This window comes from Theropithecus gelada, chromosome 1 (assembly GCF_003255815.1).
Source record: "Theropithecus gelada isolate Dixy chromosome 1, Tgel_1.0, whole genome shotgun sequence".
In the NCBI taxonomy this organism is placed as follows: Eukaryota; Metazoa; Chordata; class Mammalia; order Primates; family Cercopithecidae; genus Theropithecus; species Theropithecus gelada.
This window is the reverse complement of record NC_037668.1, coordinates 137,287,930-137,307,132: the sequence shown is the minus strand read 5'-3', so window position 1 is coordinate 137,307,132 and position 19,203 is coordinate 137,287,930. Positions and strand designations below refer to the sequence as shown.

Genomic DNA, 19,203 nt, shown 5'->3' with positions numbered 1-19,203 from the left:
CTGTCCACCCTCAGAGCCCAAGGCGGTGTTTGCCAAGGAGCAGTCAGTGCATAATGAGGTGCAGACTGAGGCAGGAGCCAGCGCCACACTGAGCTGTGAGGTGGCCCAGGCCCAGACGGAGGTGACGTGGTACAAGGACGGGAAGAAGCTGAGCTCCAGTTCAAAAGTGCATGTAGAGGCCACAGGCTGCATGCGGCAGCTGGTGGTGCAGCAGGCAGGCCAGGCAGATGCTGGGGAGTACAGCTGTGAGGCCGGGGACCAGCGGCTCTCCTTCCACCTGGATGTTTCAGGTCAGTGCTTTAGGGGTACTAACTTTGTAGAGGTGATGATGAGACTGGTTGATAGACTCTGGTGCTCTTCCCATTAGCCTTTACCTCTGTGGTTTCCTATCCTCCCAATTCCTATTTCATAACTGGTGTGGTCAAGGGAGGCCAGATGGGAAAGGTATGTGTGGAGGGACAGGGGCTGTTGCTGTGTACCTGGAATGGTGTTTATATGCAGTAATGCTCGATCATACGTTCCCATCATCTGCCTAGAACCTTGCTGGTGTTTCTTCTTGTCTCTACCAGGCCCTGTGGTCAAGGTAGACCAGGTGTCTCCACCTGGGGATATGTGAATTTCCTTCTACTGGATGTCTGGCAGCTCCCACATGCCCGCATGCTTGTTCTCCCTAGTGACAGATGTTTGAATTTAACTCAGCTGGGAGAAAGGGGAATTTCAGCCACACAACCATACATGGAATTATCTCAGTATCACACTGTGGATTATCTGATTTTCGATGTCCTGGGACCTTCTCCCTTCTTTTGCATGGACATGGAAGTTAGCTGTGCACCCACAGGTAGCAAAACCTAGATCCATGTTTGTTGCAGTGTCTGTGTCAAGTAAAACAGCAGCATGGATTGGTACATATGAGCCTGTGATATGCACCCATGAGGTCTGGAATTCTCTGCCAAAAACAACTCTTGTTTTCCTTTGTTTTTAGTTAGAATATGTCAGATTCTCCTTGGAGCTTGATTTTTAAATTGAGAAATGGAAAGGAATAAGTAGCTTAGATGACATCACCAGGCACTGATACAACTGAGATGCAATAGTAGCATTATATTAGTCTGTTCTCACACTGCTAATAAAGACATACCCGAGAGTGGGTAAGGAAAGAGGTTTAATTGACTCACAGTTCTGCATGGCTGGGAAGGCCTCAGGAAACTTGCAAGGCCTTAGGAAACTTACAATCATGGTGGAAGGCACCTCTTCACAGGGCTTCAGGAGAAAGAATGAGTGCCGAGTGAAGAAGGGAGCTTCTTATAAAACCATCAGATCTTGGTAGTAGTCACTTACTATTACGAGAACAGCATGAGGGAAACTGCCCCCATGATTCAGTTACCCCCACCTGGTCCCACCATTGCAGCGTGGTGATTATTACTATTCAAGGTGAGAGTTGGGTGGGGACACAGAGGCAAACCATATCAAGCAGCCCCTAACTGACAAAAGCAGTATTTATTCAGTAGCATTTCCCAGTAATTATGTTGTGGCTTTTCCTGACTGGGTCATAGAGAATTCTGAAACCACATTTATTTTCTTTTCATTAAGAGAATCTTCACATCAGAGATCTGTGGGCTGCAGCCCCATGTTGATGCCTGGGGGCCAACACGTGACAGTCTGGTATTACCACTGTGCAGTGGTTTGTGGGTGGTTATAGATGCCAGTAAACCCACTATGTGTCTTTCTAAAGTGCTATTTTAGGAGAGTATGACAAATTATTTATTGGTAATAAATATGAACAGGTTCAACAAATTGTTAAATTGTTTAAAAAGTATATAAAAAGTAACATAAGAAGAAATAGACAGCTCAGATAGTCCTATAACTTTTAAATAAATGGGACTAGTAACAAAAAATGTTTTCACCAGTAAATTTCTAAGCAATATCTAATAACTATACAGTAAATTGTACCAAACAATCTGCAAATAAATTATTCCATGTTCATGGAGATTCTTCTAGAGAATACAATGAAGAGATGCACTCTCTGATTTGTTTCATGTAGGTAGCATAACGTTGATACAAAGTAAGAAGAATTAAAAATAGGCCAACCTATTATGGATAGCAAGGACAAAATCTTAAACAACATATTATTAATATATATTTAGCAATATACTAAGAGAATAGTATGCTATGAAGAAAGTCATATTACCCAGGCATGGTGGTGTGCACCTGTAAGTCCCTGCTACTTGGGAGGCTGAGGCAGGAGGATCATTTGAGCCCAGGAGTTGGAGGCTGCAGTTAGCTATGATCACGCCACTGCATTCCTGCCTGGGCAACAAAGCAAGATCCCATCTCTAAAGAAATTGAAAAAAAGTAGCTGGCTGTGGTGCCATGTACCTGTAGTCCCAGCTACTTGGGAAGCTGAGGTGGGAGGATGGCTTGAACTCAGGAGACTGAAGCTGCGGTTAGCTATGATTGCATCACTGCACTCCGCTCTGGGTGACAGAGTGAGACCTTGTCTCAGAAAATAAAAGGAAAAAAAAAAGATTTGGACCATTAAACCACATGGGAAATACATCAGACCAGGATCTCAACCACACACAAAGTCAACTCCAGTTGGTTAGAGATGTCAGAATCCTGGGGAAACCCATACAAGTCTTAGAGGAAAACAGAGATGTTTCTGGTGATTTCAGAGTAAAGCATGACTTCGTAAACAGAACATACATGCCCTGATCACAATGAAACACATTTGATATATTTGAATACATTAAAATTAAAATTTTTGATTCTTTGGAAGACACCATAAGAGAATGAAAAGGCAAGCTACACAGAAAAGGAAGATATTTCTAACATGCTAATGGTCACTGCTCTAGTATTTCAATGTAAAAAGAGATCTTAAAATGAAAGTGTAAAAGAAAGACAGTGCTATTGAAAGTCAGACAAAGCACTTGCACAGTGACTCCACAGAAGAGTGAAGACTCCATCCCCAGACCATCAGAAGGCAGCCAGCTTTCAGTCCTCCTGACAGGGCCCCAGGAAGCCACGGGAGGCCCAGGCCCTCCCCGCAAAGGCCAGAGCTGACCCTCCTGACAGTGGCAGGAGCGGGAGCCTCAGACTCTGGGGCCCTGGGGTGAGGACGCACCCTGCACAGTCGCCTGGGGAGAACCCGGCACATCTGTGAGGGGAGCTGTGCAGGCGTCAAGACTCCAGTCCCTGCCCTGGAGGATCTGTCACGGCAACCCTGCCTGGGACAGCCCATGGCACCATGCAGAATGGATGGAGAAACTGTGTTCCTTGTGCTGGGAGGTGGTGGGGCTTCTCCCGACCACATAGCCAATGCAGAGCCTGAGGCTGGGGAAGGTTCTCTCCCTCCCGCCTCCCTGCCCAGGCCTTCTCTCCCCAGTGCTGCCTTCCTGATCTAGATGGTGGTGGTCACCCTGTGCATCCCTGCCTTCCCCAGAGCCCAAGGTGGTGTTTGCAAAGGAGCAGCCAGCACACAGGGAGGTGCAGACCGAGGCGGGGGCCAGTGCCACGCTGAGCTGTGAGATGGCCCAGGAACAGACAGAGGTGACATGGTACAAGGATGGGAAGAAGCTGAGCTCCAGCTCGAAAGTGCGAATGGAGGCCGTGGGCTACACACGGAGGCTGGTGGTGCAGCAGGCAGGCCAGGCGGACGCCGGGGAGTACAGCTGCGAGGCCGGGGGCAAGCAGCTCTCTTTCCGCCTGCATGTGGCAGGTCAGTGCTTTGGGGGCGCCGAGGAGCCTCTTCAGAGGTGATGGTGGTTCTGACTCATAGCCCCAGCATATCTCTGTGCACTTTCCTTCAGCTTTCATGTCTCGGGCTTCCCATCCTCCTGCTTCCATTTCCATCCCTGTGGCTGGGGCGAGAGAGAGGTGTGCATGGGAGGCAGAGGGGCTGTATCTGCAAACCCGGAGGCGTGTTTGCACTTTATAATGCTCAGCCACTTGTTCCCAGCACCTGCCCAGAACCTTTCTGGTGCTCCTTGACATCTGGGACTCTGGATCTCCCTTGTCTTGGGTTCTAAGGTTGACCAGGCGTCTCTCTCCTGGGGTTCTGTGAATATCCTCTCAGTATATGCTCTGGCAGCTACCATATGCCCTCACCCAGCAGCATATGCTGGTTCTGGTCAGCAAGAGATATTTTAATTTTTTTCTTGGTGGAGTGACCCAAACCTTCATTCCAGAAGGGTCTAGATCATTTGTAGTCCTGCCTGGATTGGGCTGTTGTAGTTTCCCACTGACCTTAATCACAGGGCATGGTAATACTGAGACATGCCCAAAGGAATTGCCTATATTCCACACACATGCCTCCTTACCTCCATTGTGAAGTAGTAGACTGATTTCATCTTGATAGTTTGGGTCAGTCACCCTAACCAACAATGTAACTCCCTTAGCCTGTTGACTTAAAGGTAGGAGGAGCCCAAAGTGGCCAGGTGGCAATCTTAAATTCCATTTTAATGGGATCGTTGTTGTGTCTCCTGGTGGCAGCATTCCTCCTTCCCGAACTAAGATCTCTAAGCCAGCAGAAGGTGATGTCATGAGAACAGGAAACAAAAATTTTGCTAGTGGGTCACTAGGGGTGATGGTGAGTGGTGCCACTTCCACTTCTATCCTTTGATTCCCGGACTCGTGAATCCTGGCTATGGGAGAAACAGTACCATATATTAGACACCAATTCAGAGCATACGCAGCCTCTGGAGAACTTTACCCCAGCCCTGAAAAGTATTGTCACCTAGCTGGCTTTGGAATTGTGACTTCAAAAGGCCATTCCACTGTTCTATCAGTCCACCTGCTTCAGGATGATGGGGAACATGGTAAGACCAGTGAATTCCATGAGCATGAGCCCACTGCCACACTTCTTTTTTTTTTTTTAATTTATTTAAGGTTTTTTGGCTGTAAGTTTATTCAATGCAAAATAATCCTCTTCAATTTTACTGAGGTGGCTGACCACGTCCACGACCAAATCCACCTCTAAACTGGAATTCAGTTGCTGACCCAGCCCCAGCCTCGGCTTTCTTGTCGGCACCAGGTGGCACAGCACTCCGTCTGTAGGTATCTCTGTCAGCTTCCCCTCTTGTGAGTCTCGCAGGTCGCTCACCCTCCAGACCTTTAGGCCGAGGCCTGCCAGTCTCTGGACGGCTACGGCGTAGGGCGGCAGGCACAATCTCCGGGGGCAGATGAAGGTAATCACGGAGATACTGGATACCCTCATTGGTAAGGTACCAGTAGAAATGTCTCCAGGCAAACTGTTCCTTCACGTAGCCTCGGGACTTGAGAGACTGCATGGCCTTCATGACATGAAGGTTGGGCACATTCTTGTCTGCCAGCTCCGGGTGCTTAGGCATGTGGACATCCTTCTTGGCCACCATGACTCCCTCCTTAAAAAGGAGTTCGTAAATGGCAATCCGGTTCTTCTTAGGCATCAACATCTCGGTGGCTGCTGCCACACTTCTTTAACCATAGAGTGCCTTGGTCAGAGACAATGCTGTGTGGAATACCATGACAGTGGATAAGGCATTCTGTGAATCCATGGATGGTAGTCTTGGCCAAAGTGTTGTGTGCAGGATAGACAAACTCATATCTGGAGTAAGTGTCTATTCTGGTGAGGACAAACCATTGCCCTTTCCATGATGGAAGAGGTCCAATGTAATCAACCTGCCATCAAGCGGATGTCTGATCACCCTGAGGAATGTTGCCATATCGAGGGCTCATTATTGGTCTCTGCTGCTGGCAAATTGAGCACTCAGCAGTGGCCTTAGTCAGGTCCGCCTTGGTGAGTAGAAGTCCATGCTGCTGAGCACACGTGTAACCTCCATCCCTGCCACCATGGCCGCTTTGTTCATGGGTGATGACAGGGGTGGCTGGGGAAGGAGGCTGAGTGGTGTCCACAGAACGAGTCATCCTATTCACTTGATTATTAAAATCCTCCTCTGCTGAGGTCACCCTTTGGTGAGCACTCGCATGAGATACAAATATCTTCACAGTTTGTGACCACTCAGAGAGGTGCATCCACATACCTTTTCCTCAATTTTCCAATCACGCTTCTTCCAGGTCCCTGACCATCCAGCCAAACCATTGTCTACAGCCCATGAATCAGTGTATAATCGCTCATCTGGCCATTTCTCCTTCGAGCAAAGTGCACAACGAGGTGCACTGCTTGAAGTTCTGCCCACTGGGAAGATTTCCCTTAGCCACTGTTCTTCAGGGATGTCCTAGAAAGAGGCTGTAGTGCTGCAGCTGTCCACCTTTGGGTGGTGCCCGCATATCATGCAGAACCATCTGTGAATCAGGCCCTAGTCTTCTCTTTCTCTGTCAGTTGATCATAGGGAACTCCCCATGAGGCCATTGGTGCAGGCTAGGGGAGAGAAGGCAGGGTGGCAGGAGTGGGGACCATGGGCACTTGAGCCACTTCCTCATGTAACTTACTTGGGCCTTCAGGATCTACTCTAGCCCTATCATGTATATACCACTTCCATTTGATGATAGAATGCTGCTGTGCATGCCCAACTTTATGGCTAGATGGGTCAGAAAGCACCCAGGTTATGACAGTCAGTTCAAGTCACATGGTGACTTGATGATCCATAGTCAATTGTTCAGTTTCCACCAAAGCCCAGTAACAGGCCAAGAGCTGTCTCTCAAAATGGGAGTAGTTACCTGCAGAAGATGGCAGGGTGTTGCTCCAAAATCCTAGAGGCCTCCACTCTGATTCACCTGTGAGGGCCTGCCAAAGGCTCCAGACAGCATCCCTATTTGCCACTGGCACCTCAAGCACCACTGGATCTGCTGGGTCATATGGCCCAGGTGGCAGAGCAGCTTGCACAGCAGCCTGGACCTGTTGCAGACCCTTCTCCTGTTCTGGACCCCACTCAAAACTGGCAGCCTTTTGGGTCACTTGATAAATGGTCCAGAGTAACACACCCAGATGAGGAATGTGTTGCCTCCAAAATCCGAATAGGCATTGTGCCTCTTTCTTGGTTGTAGGAGGGGCCAAATGCAGCAACTTATCCTTCACCTTAGAAGGAATATCTTGACAGGCCCCACACCACTGGACCTCTAGACATTTTACTGAGGTAGAAGGTCCCTAAATTTTAGTCAGATTTATTTCCCATCCTCTGGAATGCAAATGTCTCACCAGTAAGTCCAGTGTGTTTGCTGCTGTGTATGTCTGTGTTCTCTTGGCTGGTACATAGGGAAGCCTGATAAATACAATTAATTTTCTTTCAGAAAAAAAAAAGGGAGAGTGTTGATGCCAAATAGGGGTGGGCTGAAGTCCCATGGTGACCTCTGGGTGCTAACACATAAGTTTGGTATTACATCAGCATCAGTGTTATGTGGATATATATATAGATAACAGAAATCCCACTGTATATATTTGTGAAGTTATTTTTGGAGAATATGACAAGATGTTTCATGTAATAAATTTGAAGAGTTGGGACTATTTGGCTAATTCCTAGTAAATTACATGAAAACTCACATAAGAGGATACATAAAACTTAAATAGTCCTATAAGTTTTAAATAGATGGAGGCAGTAGTAAAAAAATATTTTAAATCCAATAATTTTCTAGTAAACTGTTTCAAATATTCTGGAAAGCAGTTATTCCATATTCATGAATATTGTTCTGGAGAATAGTAAAAGGAGATTGACTCCATATGCCATTTTATGTATTTTTTTTTTTTTTTGAGACAGGCCCTCACTCTATTGTCCAGGCTAGAGTGCAGTGGCAGGATCTCGGCTCATTGCAGCCTCTGCCTCCTGGGTTCAAGTGATTTTCCCACCTCAGCCTCCCAAGAAGCTGGGGTTACAGGCATGCACCACCAGCACAAAAATAGCATGTATGCTGGCTATTTTTTTGTATTTTTTTTTTTCAGTAGAGACGGGGTTTTGCCATGTTGCCCAGGCTAGTCTCAAACTTCTAGGTTCAAGCTATCCACCTGCCTTGGCCTCCCACAGTGCTGAGATTACAGGTGTGAGCCACCATGTCCAGGCCATCATTTTATGTAGATAGTGTAACATTAATACCAAAATCTGACAAAGGAAGTGGGAAGAACTAAATTGTAGACCAATCTGTATGGATTTGTCATTATCGGTATCAAGAACACAATCATAAACAAAGTATTAGCAAATGGAATTCAGCAACGTATCAAGAAGACAGTGCACTCTGTTGAAGATCCTGGTCCCAGAATGCAAGGCTAGTTGGCTTTAGAAGCATTAGGTCAGTATAATAAGCTTGACCTTAACAGATTGAATGAAAAATGATATAGTTATCTCAATAAATGCAGATTAAAAGTATTTGATAAAATCTAGAAGATATATTTGAGAAAATTTAGCACTATCATAGGATTCTTAACAAACTTTATAGAAGTGTTTTTCCTTAATTTGATAAATGATACTGCAGAAGCACCACTAGGATCCCACTCAGAGTGAACCTTGAAAGGTTTGATTCAGAGGAGACAGGGCAGTGTCACCACTTGTATCCAACATTGTATGTAAGGGTAAGGAGGAAGATAAAGCAAAAGGCATAGCACTTGGAAAAAGTAAAAGTGAAATTTACTGATGATATGACCATCCACTTGGAAAATCCAATAGAGAACTTAGTAGACTAAGTAACATTGTTGAGAATGATTATCCTGTAAAAAAAAAATCAACACACAGAAAACATTTCTGTATCTATATACAGCAGTAAACAGTTGCAAAATGAAATTTGAAAAGGCTTACAGTAGCATCAAAATTACAGTGTTTCTAATTCAAAGTCTAATAAAGATGTTTAAAGCCTGGGGAGGGACTAGGAAATTATTGTATGTTTTGCAAGACCATTAAGAAATCTAATTAAATGGATAGAAATTCATGAAAAAATTAAAATATGTTCATTAACAATCAGGATCCAAACAATTTTTTTATGGGGGAATGAAAAGAAAATGAAAGTATGAACATGACTGTACCAGATGTCAAAAATTATTGTAAAGTTACAGTAATTAAGACAATGGATTTCAACGAATGGTTAGGTATCAGAACAAAGAAATGGAATAGTGAACTCAGAAATAGTCCCATGCATCGATGATCTCTGGACATCCCCCCCCCTTTTTTTTTTACCATGGCATCTGTGCAAGAAATAGAGAAAGGATAGTGTTTTCTTTTTTCTTTTTCTTTTTTTTTTTTTTGAGATGGAGTTTAGCTCTGTTGCCCAGGCTGGAGTGCAGTGGTGCGATCTGGGCTCACTGCAAGCTCCGCCTCCTGGGTTCACGCCATTCTCCTGCCTCAGCCTCCTGAGTAGCTGGAAATACAGGCATCTGCCACCACACCTGGCTAATTTTTTTTGTATTTTTAGTAGAGACGGGGTTTCACCATGTTAGCCAGGATGGTCTCGATCTCCTGACCTTGTGATCTGCCCACCTTGGCCTCCCAAAGTGCTGGGATTACAGGTGTGAACCACTGCACCTGGCCAAGGATAGTGTTTTCATAACTAGTGTGTGGACCATTTAAACATATGGGAAGAATTAAAGCATATTGGTAATTCATAGCATGTGCGAGAGTCAGCTCCTGGTGGGTTAGAGACCTCAGGGTAAAAGGTAAAACCATAAACCCCAAGACGGTAAGCATAGGCTATCTATAGAATTTAGGGTTTAAGGAAGTGTTTAAATAGTACACGAATGCCCTAACCACAATGGACAAGATCGATGTATTTGAGTAAATTAAAACTAAAATGTCTGATTCATCAGAAGACGCCATAAAAGATGAAAACCCAAGTCACACAGGTAGGGAAGATACAAAGTACATAATTCTGACCTCTCTAACATTTAAATATATAAAGAAGACCTTAAAGCCGGAGTCCCCAACCCCTAGGCTGTGGACCAGTACTGTTCTGTGGCCTGTTAGGAACTGGGCCACACAGTAGGAGGTGAGTGGCAGGTGAGCATTCCTGCCTGAGCTCTGCCTCCTGTCAGATCAGCAGCAGCACTAGATTCTCATAGGAACATGAACCCTATTGTGAACTGTGCATGGGAGGGATCTAGGTTGTGCTCCTTATGAGAATCTAATGCCTGATGATCTGAAGTGGAACAGTTTCATCCCGAAACTGTCCCCCAGACCTCCATCTGTGGAAAAATTGTCTTCCATGAAACTGGTCCCTGCTGCCAAAAATGTTGGGGACTGCTGCCTTAAAGTGAATAAAGACAAGACAGTGCTATTAATAATGGGATAGAATTGAGTAGTGACACTACAGAGGAGCAAACAGGAATGGCCAATCCTCTAGAAAGATGCTCAGCCCTGTGAGCCGTAGAACAATAAAGAAAGCCACAGTGACACACCCCACTGAGGCCAAAGCTGACCGTCCTGACAGTAGCAGGAGCGGGAGCCTCAGGACTGGGGTTCTGTGGTGAGGATGCGCCCTGCACAGCCGCATGGGGAGACCCTTGCTCCATTCATGAGGGGAAGGGTGCAGGCATCAGGACACCAATCCCTGCCCCAGATGAGCTCGTGCATGCAAGATCTGTCACAGCCACCCTACCAAGGACAGCCTGTGGCACCGTACAGAATAGATGGAGAAGCTTCCTTGTGCTGGGAGGTGGTGGTGCAGCCTGGAGAGCATCTGTCCCTCGCACCTCCCCTTCCAGGCCTTCTCTCCCCAGTTCTGCCTTCCTGACCTAGATGCTGGTGGTCACCCTATGCATCTTGCCTTCCCCAGAGCCCAAGGCGGTGTTTGCCAAGGAGCAGCTGGTGCACAGGGAGGTGCAGGCCCAGGCGGGGGCCAGCGCCACGCTCAACTGCGAGGTGGCCCAGGCCCAGACGGAGGTGATGTGGTACAAGGACGGGAAGAAGCTGAGCTCCAGCTCAAAAGTGCATGTGGAGGCCGAGGGCTGCACACGGAGGCTGGTGGTGCAGCAGGCGGGTCAGGCAGACGCTGGGGAGTACAGCTGCGAGGCGGGGGGCCAGCGGCTCTCCTTCCGCCTGCACGTGGCAGGTCAGTACTCTGGGGGATGGAGAGTGACCTTGTGTGGAGGTGATGATGAGACTGGCTGATGGACTTCACGGCCCCCAGTGCCCTTTCCATGAGACTCCACCTCTCCACTTCTCCATGCCCTCACTTACCAGGTTCATGCCCGTGGCTGGGCCAGGCTTGGCTGGATGGGAGGGTACAGGGAGGGCCAGGCCCTGTGGTGCACTTAGAGCGGCGTTCCCATGCAGTGCAGCCTCATCACACTGAGCCCCTGCCCCAAACCCCCGTGCTCTTTCGTGTCCAGGCCCCTGGCACTATCTGGCCCTGTGGTCTGAGGTGGACCAGGTGCCTCCCCTGGGAAAGTGGGGTGTCCTTTCTATCATCCAGTATCTCCCGCCTGCCTCCCTTCAGCACCATGTGGGGCTTCTAGCCCATGAGAGACATTTTGAATTCATATGAACCACATAGGGGAAATTCTGCCCACGCAGTCCCAGTTGGAATTCTCTCCAGACTGAACTTCGGAGCATCAAAGCTTTTGGTGTCCCAGGAGACTCTTTCCTTTTTTTTTCATGGATCTAGAAGCTTTAGAAGCTCACTGTGCACCTATACGTGGCAAAATCTCGGTCCTTGTTTTCTTGCAGTGTCTGTGCAAAAAATCCCAGCCCAGAGGGCTGGTGACTGTGCCCCTGGGATACAATTGTGAGATTCCAAGTGCTCTTCTTAAGGCTAATCTGGCTTTCCTTTTGTCTCTAGTTACAACATTCTGAGTCAGAATTCCCCCTTGGAGTCTGATTTATGAATTTAGCAGTAGAAAGGAAGAAAGAGCTTAAGCTATCTCAGCACACCTAAGATATGTATATATTTTGTTAAAAGAGTCTGGCCTGGGCATAGTGGCTCATGACTGTTGTAGTCCCAGCACTTTGGGAGGTCGAGGCAGGAGGATTGTTTGATCCCAGCAGTTTGAGACCAAATTAGGCGCTATAGCAAGACCTCGTCTCTACAAAAAATACAGAAATTAGCTGGATGAAGTGGCACATGCCTGTAGTCCTAGCTACTCAGGAGGCTGAGGCAGGAGGATCACTTGGGCCCAGGAGTTCCAGGCTGCAGTGTGCCATGATCACACCACTGCACTCCAGCCTGGGTGACAGAATGAGACCCTGTTCTGGAAAAAATAAAAAATAAAAACAACAACAACAATAACAAAAAACCAGGCTAAATATCAGAGAGAAAAAGGTTGTGGTACTATATTGACTCCCAAATGCCAACCCTTGAGAGCTTGGCATTCTATCAGTATATAGTCATTTGTAGTTGTGTATAGATACCAAAAAAGCCCACTATGTATCTTTCTAAAATATTGTGTTAAGAGAGTGCGATAAATTATTTAATGGTAATACATTTTATAAGTTTTGGAGAATTGCCAATTTCTTAGAGAAAACTATATGAAAAAGTTACACAGGAAGAAACAGACAACTCAGATAGTCCTATAGCTTTTAATTAAGTGGAACCAGTGATACAAATATTTTTATAAAAGGTCTAAGCCCAGTGGATCTACTGATAAATTATACCAGATATCCTCAAAACAAATTATTTCATGTTCTTAGAGATCCTTTCAGAGAATAGAATGAGAAGATACACTCCTGAATCTGTTTTATGTGGATAGCATAACATAGATACCAATTATGACAAGAACAGTATAACGATTTGAAATTACAGGCCAATCATTATGGATATGTAGGCCAATGCTTCAACAATATATTTTCAAAGTGGTATGATCAGTATGTCAAAAGGAAAATGCACTATGATAAAAGGCATAATTTAGAAATGCTGTACTGGTTCAATATTCAAAACATCAGAAAATGTCAAACAGATTGAAAGAGAAAAACAGTATGATTATCTCAATAAATGCAGAAGAAAAGTTTGATAAAATTTAACATCATAAATTCTGAACAGCTCTTTGATAAAATTTAGCATCAGGCCTGGCACGGTGACTCATACCTGTAATCCCAGCACTTTGAGAGGCTGAGGCAGAAGGATGGCTTGAGCTCAGGCATTCGAGACCAGCCTCCCAAGCAGCAGGGACCACAGGAACATGCTACTGTTCTGCAGGGTGCCCTGGGGGTGTGACAGATCCTCCATGGAGAATGAATGGAGAAACTGTGTTCCTTGTACTGGTAGGCAGTGGTGTAGAGCCTGGAGAGCATCTGTCCCTCGCATGTCCCCTTCTAGGCCTTCTCTCCCCAGTGCTGCCTTCCTGATCTAGATGGTGGTGGTCACCCTGTGCATCCCTGCCTTCCCCAGAGCCCAAGGCAGTGTTTGCCAAGGAGCAGCCAGCGCACAGGGAGGTGCAGGCTGAAGCAGGGGCTAGTGCCACACTGAGCTGTGAGGTGGCCCAGGCCAAGACAGAGGTGATGTGGTACAAGGGCAGGAAGAAGCTGAGCTCCAGCTCGAAAGTGCATGTGGAGGTTGCAGACTGCACACGGAGGCTGGTGGTGCAGCAGGCAGGCCAAGCAGATGCCAGAGAGTACAGCTGTGAGGCTGGGGGCCAGCAGCTCTCCTTCAGCCTGCACATGGCAGGTCAATGCTTTGGGGATGCTGAGTTACCTTGTGTGGAGGTGATGATGAGATTGGCTGATAGACCCCAGTACTCTTTCCACTAGAGTTCATCTCTGGAAGTCTCTCGTAATCCTAGCTGCCGTTTTCCTACCCATGGCTGGCCCGAGGTTGGCCAGAAGGGATGAATGTGTACAGGAGACACTGTGAGTTGTGTTTACAGGCAGTAATGCTGTTCACATATTCCCAGCACCCAGTCAGAACCCACAGGTGCTCCCAGGTGTCCAGCCCTTTGGCTCAATGGAACTGAGGGGGCTGCTACAGGAGGCTGAAGTAGACCAGATATCTCTCACCTGAGGCCATCTGAGAGCTTGCACCCAGCCTCACCAGCACGACCTGAGGGCTCTCCCTATGGAGAGATGGTTGAATTCCATTGAACCAGGATAAGGGCAAATTTCAGCCACACAATCATTCTTGAAATTATCTCATGATTTGAACTTTGGATTATCCAAGTTTTAGGTGTTCGGGGACCCTCTTCTCATCTTTCTTATGGGCATAAAAGGTCACTGTGAACCCACATGTGGCAAAATCTATATCCTGGGTTTTTTGTTGTTGTTGTTGTTGTTTTTGAGACAGAGTCAGTCACCCAGGCTGGAGTACAGTGGCACAATCTCAGCTCACTGAAACCTCTGCCTCTTGGGTTCAAGCAATTCTGCTGCCTGAGCCTCCCAAGTAGCCGAGATTACAGGCACCTGCCACCACACCTGGCTAATTTTTGTATTTTCAGTGGAGATGGGGTTTCATCATGCTGGTCAGGCTGGTCTCAAATTTCTGGCTTCAAGTGATCCACCCGCCTTGGCCTCTCAAACTGTTGGGATTACGGGTGTGAGTCACTACACCCGGCTTGTTTTTATTATACTGCCTACAGAATAAATACAGAGCTGGGAATTGGTGGATTTGGACTGCGATACACCACTGTGAGGTTTGGAATTATCTTCTGAAAGTGTATGTTGTTTTCATTTGCTCTTATGTCAGAACATTCTGTGACTGAACTTCCCTTAGTTTAATTTTGTATATTTAAAACTGAAGAGGAATAAACAAATCAAGCTACATCAACACACATTTTAAAGATGAATTACTACACAGCAGCCACTGACAGATAAAGCAGTATGTGTTTCATACCATTCTAATAATTCATGGCTAGTTGATAGAGAAATCTGAGAACCAGCTTTATTTTCTTTTAGTAAGAGAGTCTTTTGTTGGATGGAGATGGAGTGCAGTCACACACTTGTTCATAGGTACTGACACTTAACACTGGTGTCACATCAGCATCTAGGAGTTTGTGGGGATGTATAGATGCCATAAACCCCACTTTGCAGGTACTGGAAATGTTGTTATGTGAGAACATGCCATTATTATTTTGAGATGGAGTCTCGCTCTGTCACCCAGGCTGGAGTGCAGTGGTGCGATCTTGGCTCACTGTAACCTCTGCCTCCTGGGTTCGAGTGATTCTCCTGCCTTAGCCTCCTGAGTAGCTGGGACTACAGGCATGCACCACCATGCCTAGCTAATTTTTTTGTATTTTTAGCAGAAACAAGGTTTCATTATGTTGACCAGGCTGGTCTTGAGCTCCTGACCTCAGGTGATCCACCTGCCTCGGCCTCCCAAAGTGCTCTAATTACAGGGGTGAGCCACCATGCCCGGCCCTATTATTTATGCAATCAAATTTGAAAAGTTTTGGAAACTTGATCAATTTCTTCAAAACTATATCAAAAGTAAAAATAGGTAAGTTGAACAGTCCTATAACCTTTTATAGAAATGCAACAAATAATCTTCTCATAGAAGATTACCCCAGTGCTCTACTGTAAACTGTACCAAATATTATAGAAAGAAATTATTCCATGTTCATACACATTCCTCTAGAGTATTGAAAAAGGACCTCAGTGCTCTATCTCGTTTAATGTAGGTAAATATCATTAATACAAAGCTCTGACAGGGTGAATATGAAGAATTAAAATTGGCCAATCTCTTATCAGTGTCAAGGCTCATTATCTTAAACTAAGTATTAGCACCCTGAATTCAGCAATTTATCAAGAGGATAACACACAATGACAAAAGTCATAGTCCAGTAGTGCAAGGCTGGTTTAACATGAGAAACATTTGAAAATCAGTACAAAATGTGACATTAATAGATTGAAAGAAAAACGAATGTGATTACCCCAATATGGAGACTAAAAGCATTGGATAAAGTACAACATCATAAATATGCAAAAAAAATTGGAAAAATTTAGCATCAATTCATGTCATATAATTCTTAACAAACTCTAAATAAAAACATTTTTTCCTTAATTTCATAAGCAATAGTATAAAGAAAACAAGCTAATATTACACAAACATGAAACCTTGAAAGTGTCGCCTTTGAGATTGGAAACAGGACAAGGACTCCATCCATCACCACTTCTTCCAACACTGTATAGCAGACAGAGGAGGAAAAGAAAGTACAAGGTGTAAAACTTGGAAAATAAAACATGCAACTCACAGATGATATGGTTATTAATTTAGAAAGTCCAAAAAAACCCCTAATTATTAGTAAGACATTTGGGAATGGTTATCACATAAAAAAAATCAATATACAGAAAACACTTCTAGATCTATGTACCAGAGACAAGTAGATGGAAAATAATGTTTTAAGAGATTTCCAGTACCATCCAAAGTCTTGTAGTTACCAATTGCAAGCCAACAAAAGATCTTTAGATGGTTTGTGGGGGGGAAATTATTAAACATTGTTGAGAGACAGTAAAAAAGATCTCAATAAATAGTTAAAAGGCTGTGGAAGACCTGAAAGTATAAATCCCAGTCAACCATAGTTCTGTTGGGTGAGAGAATACTGACAAGCACATAGCAAAGGCCAAGCAGAGCCAAGCTACCCTTGAAGAACACAGTGTGAGGGCCTTTGCTGTACCAGACAGCAGGGTGTCCTCTAAAGCAGTGGTGATCCAGATACCTGGACCCAAAGGCAGAAAGAGATCAACAGACCAAAATAATTGAATACTGAGCTCAAAACAGCTTTGATGGAACCAGATTCCTCCTCCCTTTCTTTATTTTTTACCCTGGTGCTAGGAGGAGGTGTAGAGGAAGGGTGATCTTTTCACAAATGGTGCTAAGACAATTAACTGTTCACAAAAATAAAATAAAATTGAGTGTCTACCTCCCCATACAAGAAATCAACTCAATATGTGGGTAGAACAGCTCTTACCAGATAATATAGATAATATAGATTATCTGGTGACCTCTGGGTAATAGAAGATGTTTTGAACAGAACCTGAATGCACTGACCACACAGGATGAATGATTATTTGCCTGCAATAAAACTGATCACTTTATTTCATCAGAGAACTTTCATACAGGAGTGAAAGGGCAAGGCACAGAGATAGAGAAGATGTTTGTAACATACATAGCTTTTAAGTATATGAAGTTCCTAAAAATAAATATGTAAAAGACAGTGCTACTGAAAATTGGGGTTGGGCATGGTGGCTCATGCCTGTAACCCAAACGCTTTGGGAGGCCAAGGCAGGAGGATTGCTTGAGCCCTGGAATTTGAGAACAGTCTGGGCAACATAGCAAGACCCTGCCTCTAGAAAATAAAAAATAAAAGAGCTAGGCATAGTGATGCATGCCTGTAGTCTCCAGCTCCTTGGGAGGCCGAGGTGGGAGGATGTCTTGAGCCTAAGGATTGAACCTGCAGTGGGCTATGATCACACCAATGCACTCCAGCATGGGTGACAGAGTGAGAGCCTGTCTCAAAAAAAAAAAAAAAAGAAAAGAAAAGAAAATTGGGCAAAACACTTTAACAGTGACACCATAGAAGAGCGAAGACTCTGTCCCCAAACCATCAGAAGGCGCTCAGCTTGACAGTCTTCCTGACAGGGACCCAGGAAGCCACAGGAGGCCCAGGCCCTCTCTGCAGCGGCTAGAGCTGACCCTCCTGACAGTGGCAGGACTGGGAGTCTCAGACTCTGGGGCCCCGGGGTGAGGACATGCCCTGCACAGTCCCCTGGGTAGACCGTGGCACATCCATGAGGGAAGCTGTGCAGGTGTCAGGACCCAAGTCCCTGCCCTGGAGGATCTGTCATGGCAGCCCTGCCTGGGACAGCCCATGGTGCCGTGCAGAATGGAAGGAGAAACTGTGTTGCTTGTGCTGGGAGGTGGTGGGGCTTCTCCCGACCACATGGCCAGTGCAGAGCCTGAGGCTGGGGAAGGTGCTCTCCCTCCCACCTCCCTGCCCAGGCCTTCTCTCCCCAGTGCTGCCTTCCTGATCTAGATGGTGGTGGTCACCCTGTGCATCCCTGCATTCCCCAGAGCCCAAGGCAGTGTTTGCCAAGGAGCAGCCAGTGCGCAGAGAGGTGCAGGCCGAATTGGGGACCAGTGCCACGCTGAGCTGCGAGATGGCCCAGGCCCAGACAGAGGTGACGTGGTACAAGGACGGGAAGAAACTGAGCTCCAGCCCGAAAGTGCGAATGGAGGCCGTGGGCTGCACACGGAGGCTGGTGGTACAGCAAGTGGGCCAGGCAGACGCTGGGGAGTACAGCTGCGAGGCCGGGAGTCGGCGGCTCTCCTTCGGCCTGCACGTGGCAGGTCAGTGCTTTGGGGGCCCTAGGAGCCTCTTCAGAGGTGATGGTGGTTCTGGCTCATAGCCCTAGCATATCTCTGTGCACTTTCCTTCAGCCTTCATGTCTCGGGCTACCCATCCTCCCACTCCCATTTCCATCCCTGTGGCTGGGCCAAGGGAGGGGTGTGCCTGGGAGGGAGAGGGCCTGTTCCTGCAAAACGGGAGACGTGTTTGTACTTGGTAGTTCTCAGTCACACCTGCGGGCACCTTCCTAGTTTTCTTGGTGTCCAAGGAGTCTCACTGCCCCTGGAGCTGGGGGTTGAGGTGAACCTCGCGTCTGTCGCATGCACAGAGGTGAATGTGCTGTTGTTGGATGTCTGGCAGCTCCCGCATCCTCACCCCACAGAGCGTAGGGCTCTCGCCAGGGGAAGGGGAGCTGCCTCCATTTCATCCATACAAGGTAATGGGAGTTTTCAGTCACCGGATTGTCCTTGGAATTTTCCCAAAACTAAAATTTGGCTTATCATAGTTTTAGAGGAGGAGAGACACTCTTCCCTCTTCCCGTATGTTACAAAATGTAGATCCCTGACTTGCTATGATTGTGTGAATCGTAAGGAGTGGTGCCCCAGTGGGGACGTGCCTGTGCAGTGCATCCATGGGCTTAGAATACTGTTTCTAAGACAAAGCATGTTTTCCTTTTGTCCTCAATTGGAGTATTTCGTGTCAGTGTTCTCCTTGTAGTTTGATTCAGAAATAGAAAAGAGTAAGTAGAGTAGGCGACACCACCACACTTTGTCAAAGGCGAGTTCCCTTCGTAGCAGCCTCTGTTTGTTATGTGTATTTATTTTATAGAATTTCCTAATGATTACTGTGTTTGAGCCTCCATGGCTGCTTCATAGAGAAGTCTGAGAAACAAATTTATTTTCCTTTCATTAAGACAGTCTTAGTAACCCCGGCTGTAGGTCCCACACTGACCTCTAGGTGCCACCATATAACAGTTTGTTACTGCATCAGCATAGAGTGATTTGGGGGGTGTATATACACCCAAAACCTCACTCTGTATGTTTGTCAGATTTTAAGAAAATATGACAAATTATTTTATAGAAATATAT

General features: G+C 46.1%; 2 protein-coding genes and 1 pseudogene across 4 annotated transcripts in view; 2 read left to right on the top strand and 1 right to left on the bottom strand.

The window, feature by feature from the left end:
- Positions 1-19,203, top strand: part of OBSCN (obscurin, cytoskeletal calmodulin and titin-interacting RhoGEF) — a 162,841-nt gene that overhangs the window by 34,276 nt on the left and 109,362 nt on the right. For both annotated transcript variants that reach the window (XM_025402023.1, XM_025402032.1), the window contains exons 11-14: positions 15-290; positions 10,681-10,956; positions 13,231-13,316; positions 17,928-18,117. In XM_025402023.1, coding sequence (XP_025257808.1) covers positions 15-290; positions 10,681-10,956; positions 13,231-13,316; positions 17,928-18,117 — 828 coding nt within the window. The remainder of the gene's footprint in view (positions 1-14; positions 291-10,680; positions 10,957-13,230; positions 13,317-17,927; positions 18,118-19,203) is intronic.
- Positions 3,376-3,758, top strand: LOC112634517 (obscurin-like). Its single transcript, XM_025402068.1, has one exon. The coding sequence runs from the start codon at positions 3,523-3,525 to the stop codon at positions 3,751-3,753; it is 231 nt and encodes a 76-aa protein (XP_025257853.1). The 5' UTR covers positions 3,376-3,522; the 3' UTR covers positions 3,754-3,758.
- On the bottom strand, positions 4,876-5,434 carry LOC112634511 (annotated as a pseudogene). Its single transcript, XR_003121784.1, has one exon. The product of XR_003121784.1 is annotated as a 40S ribosomal protein S10 pseudogene (transcript).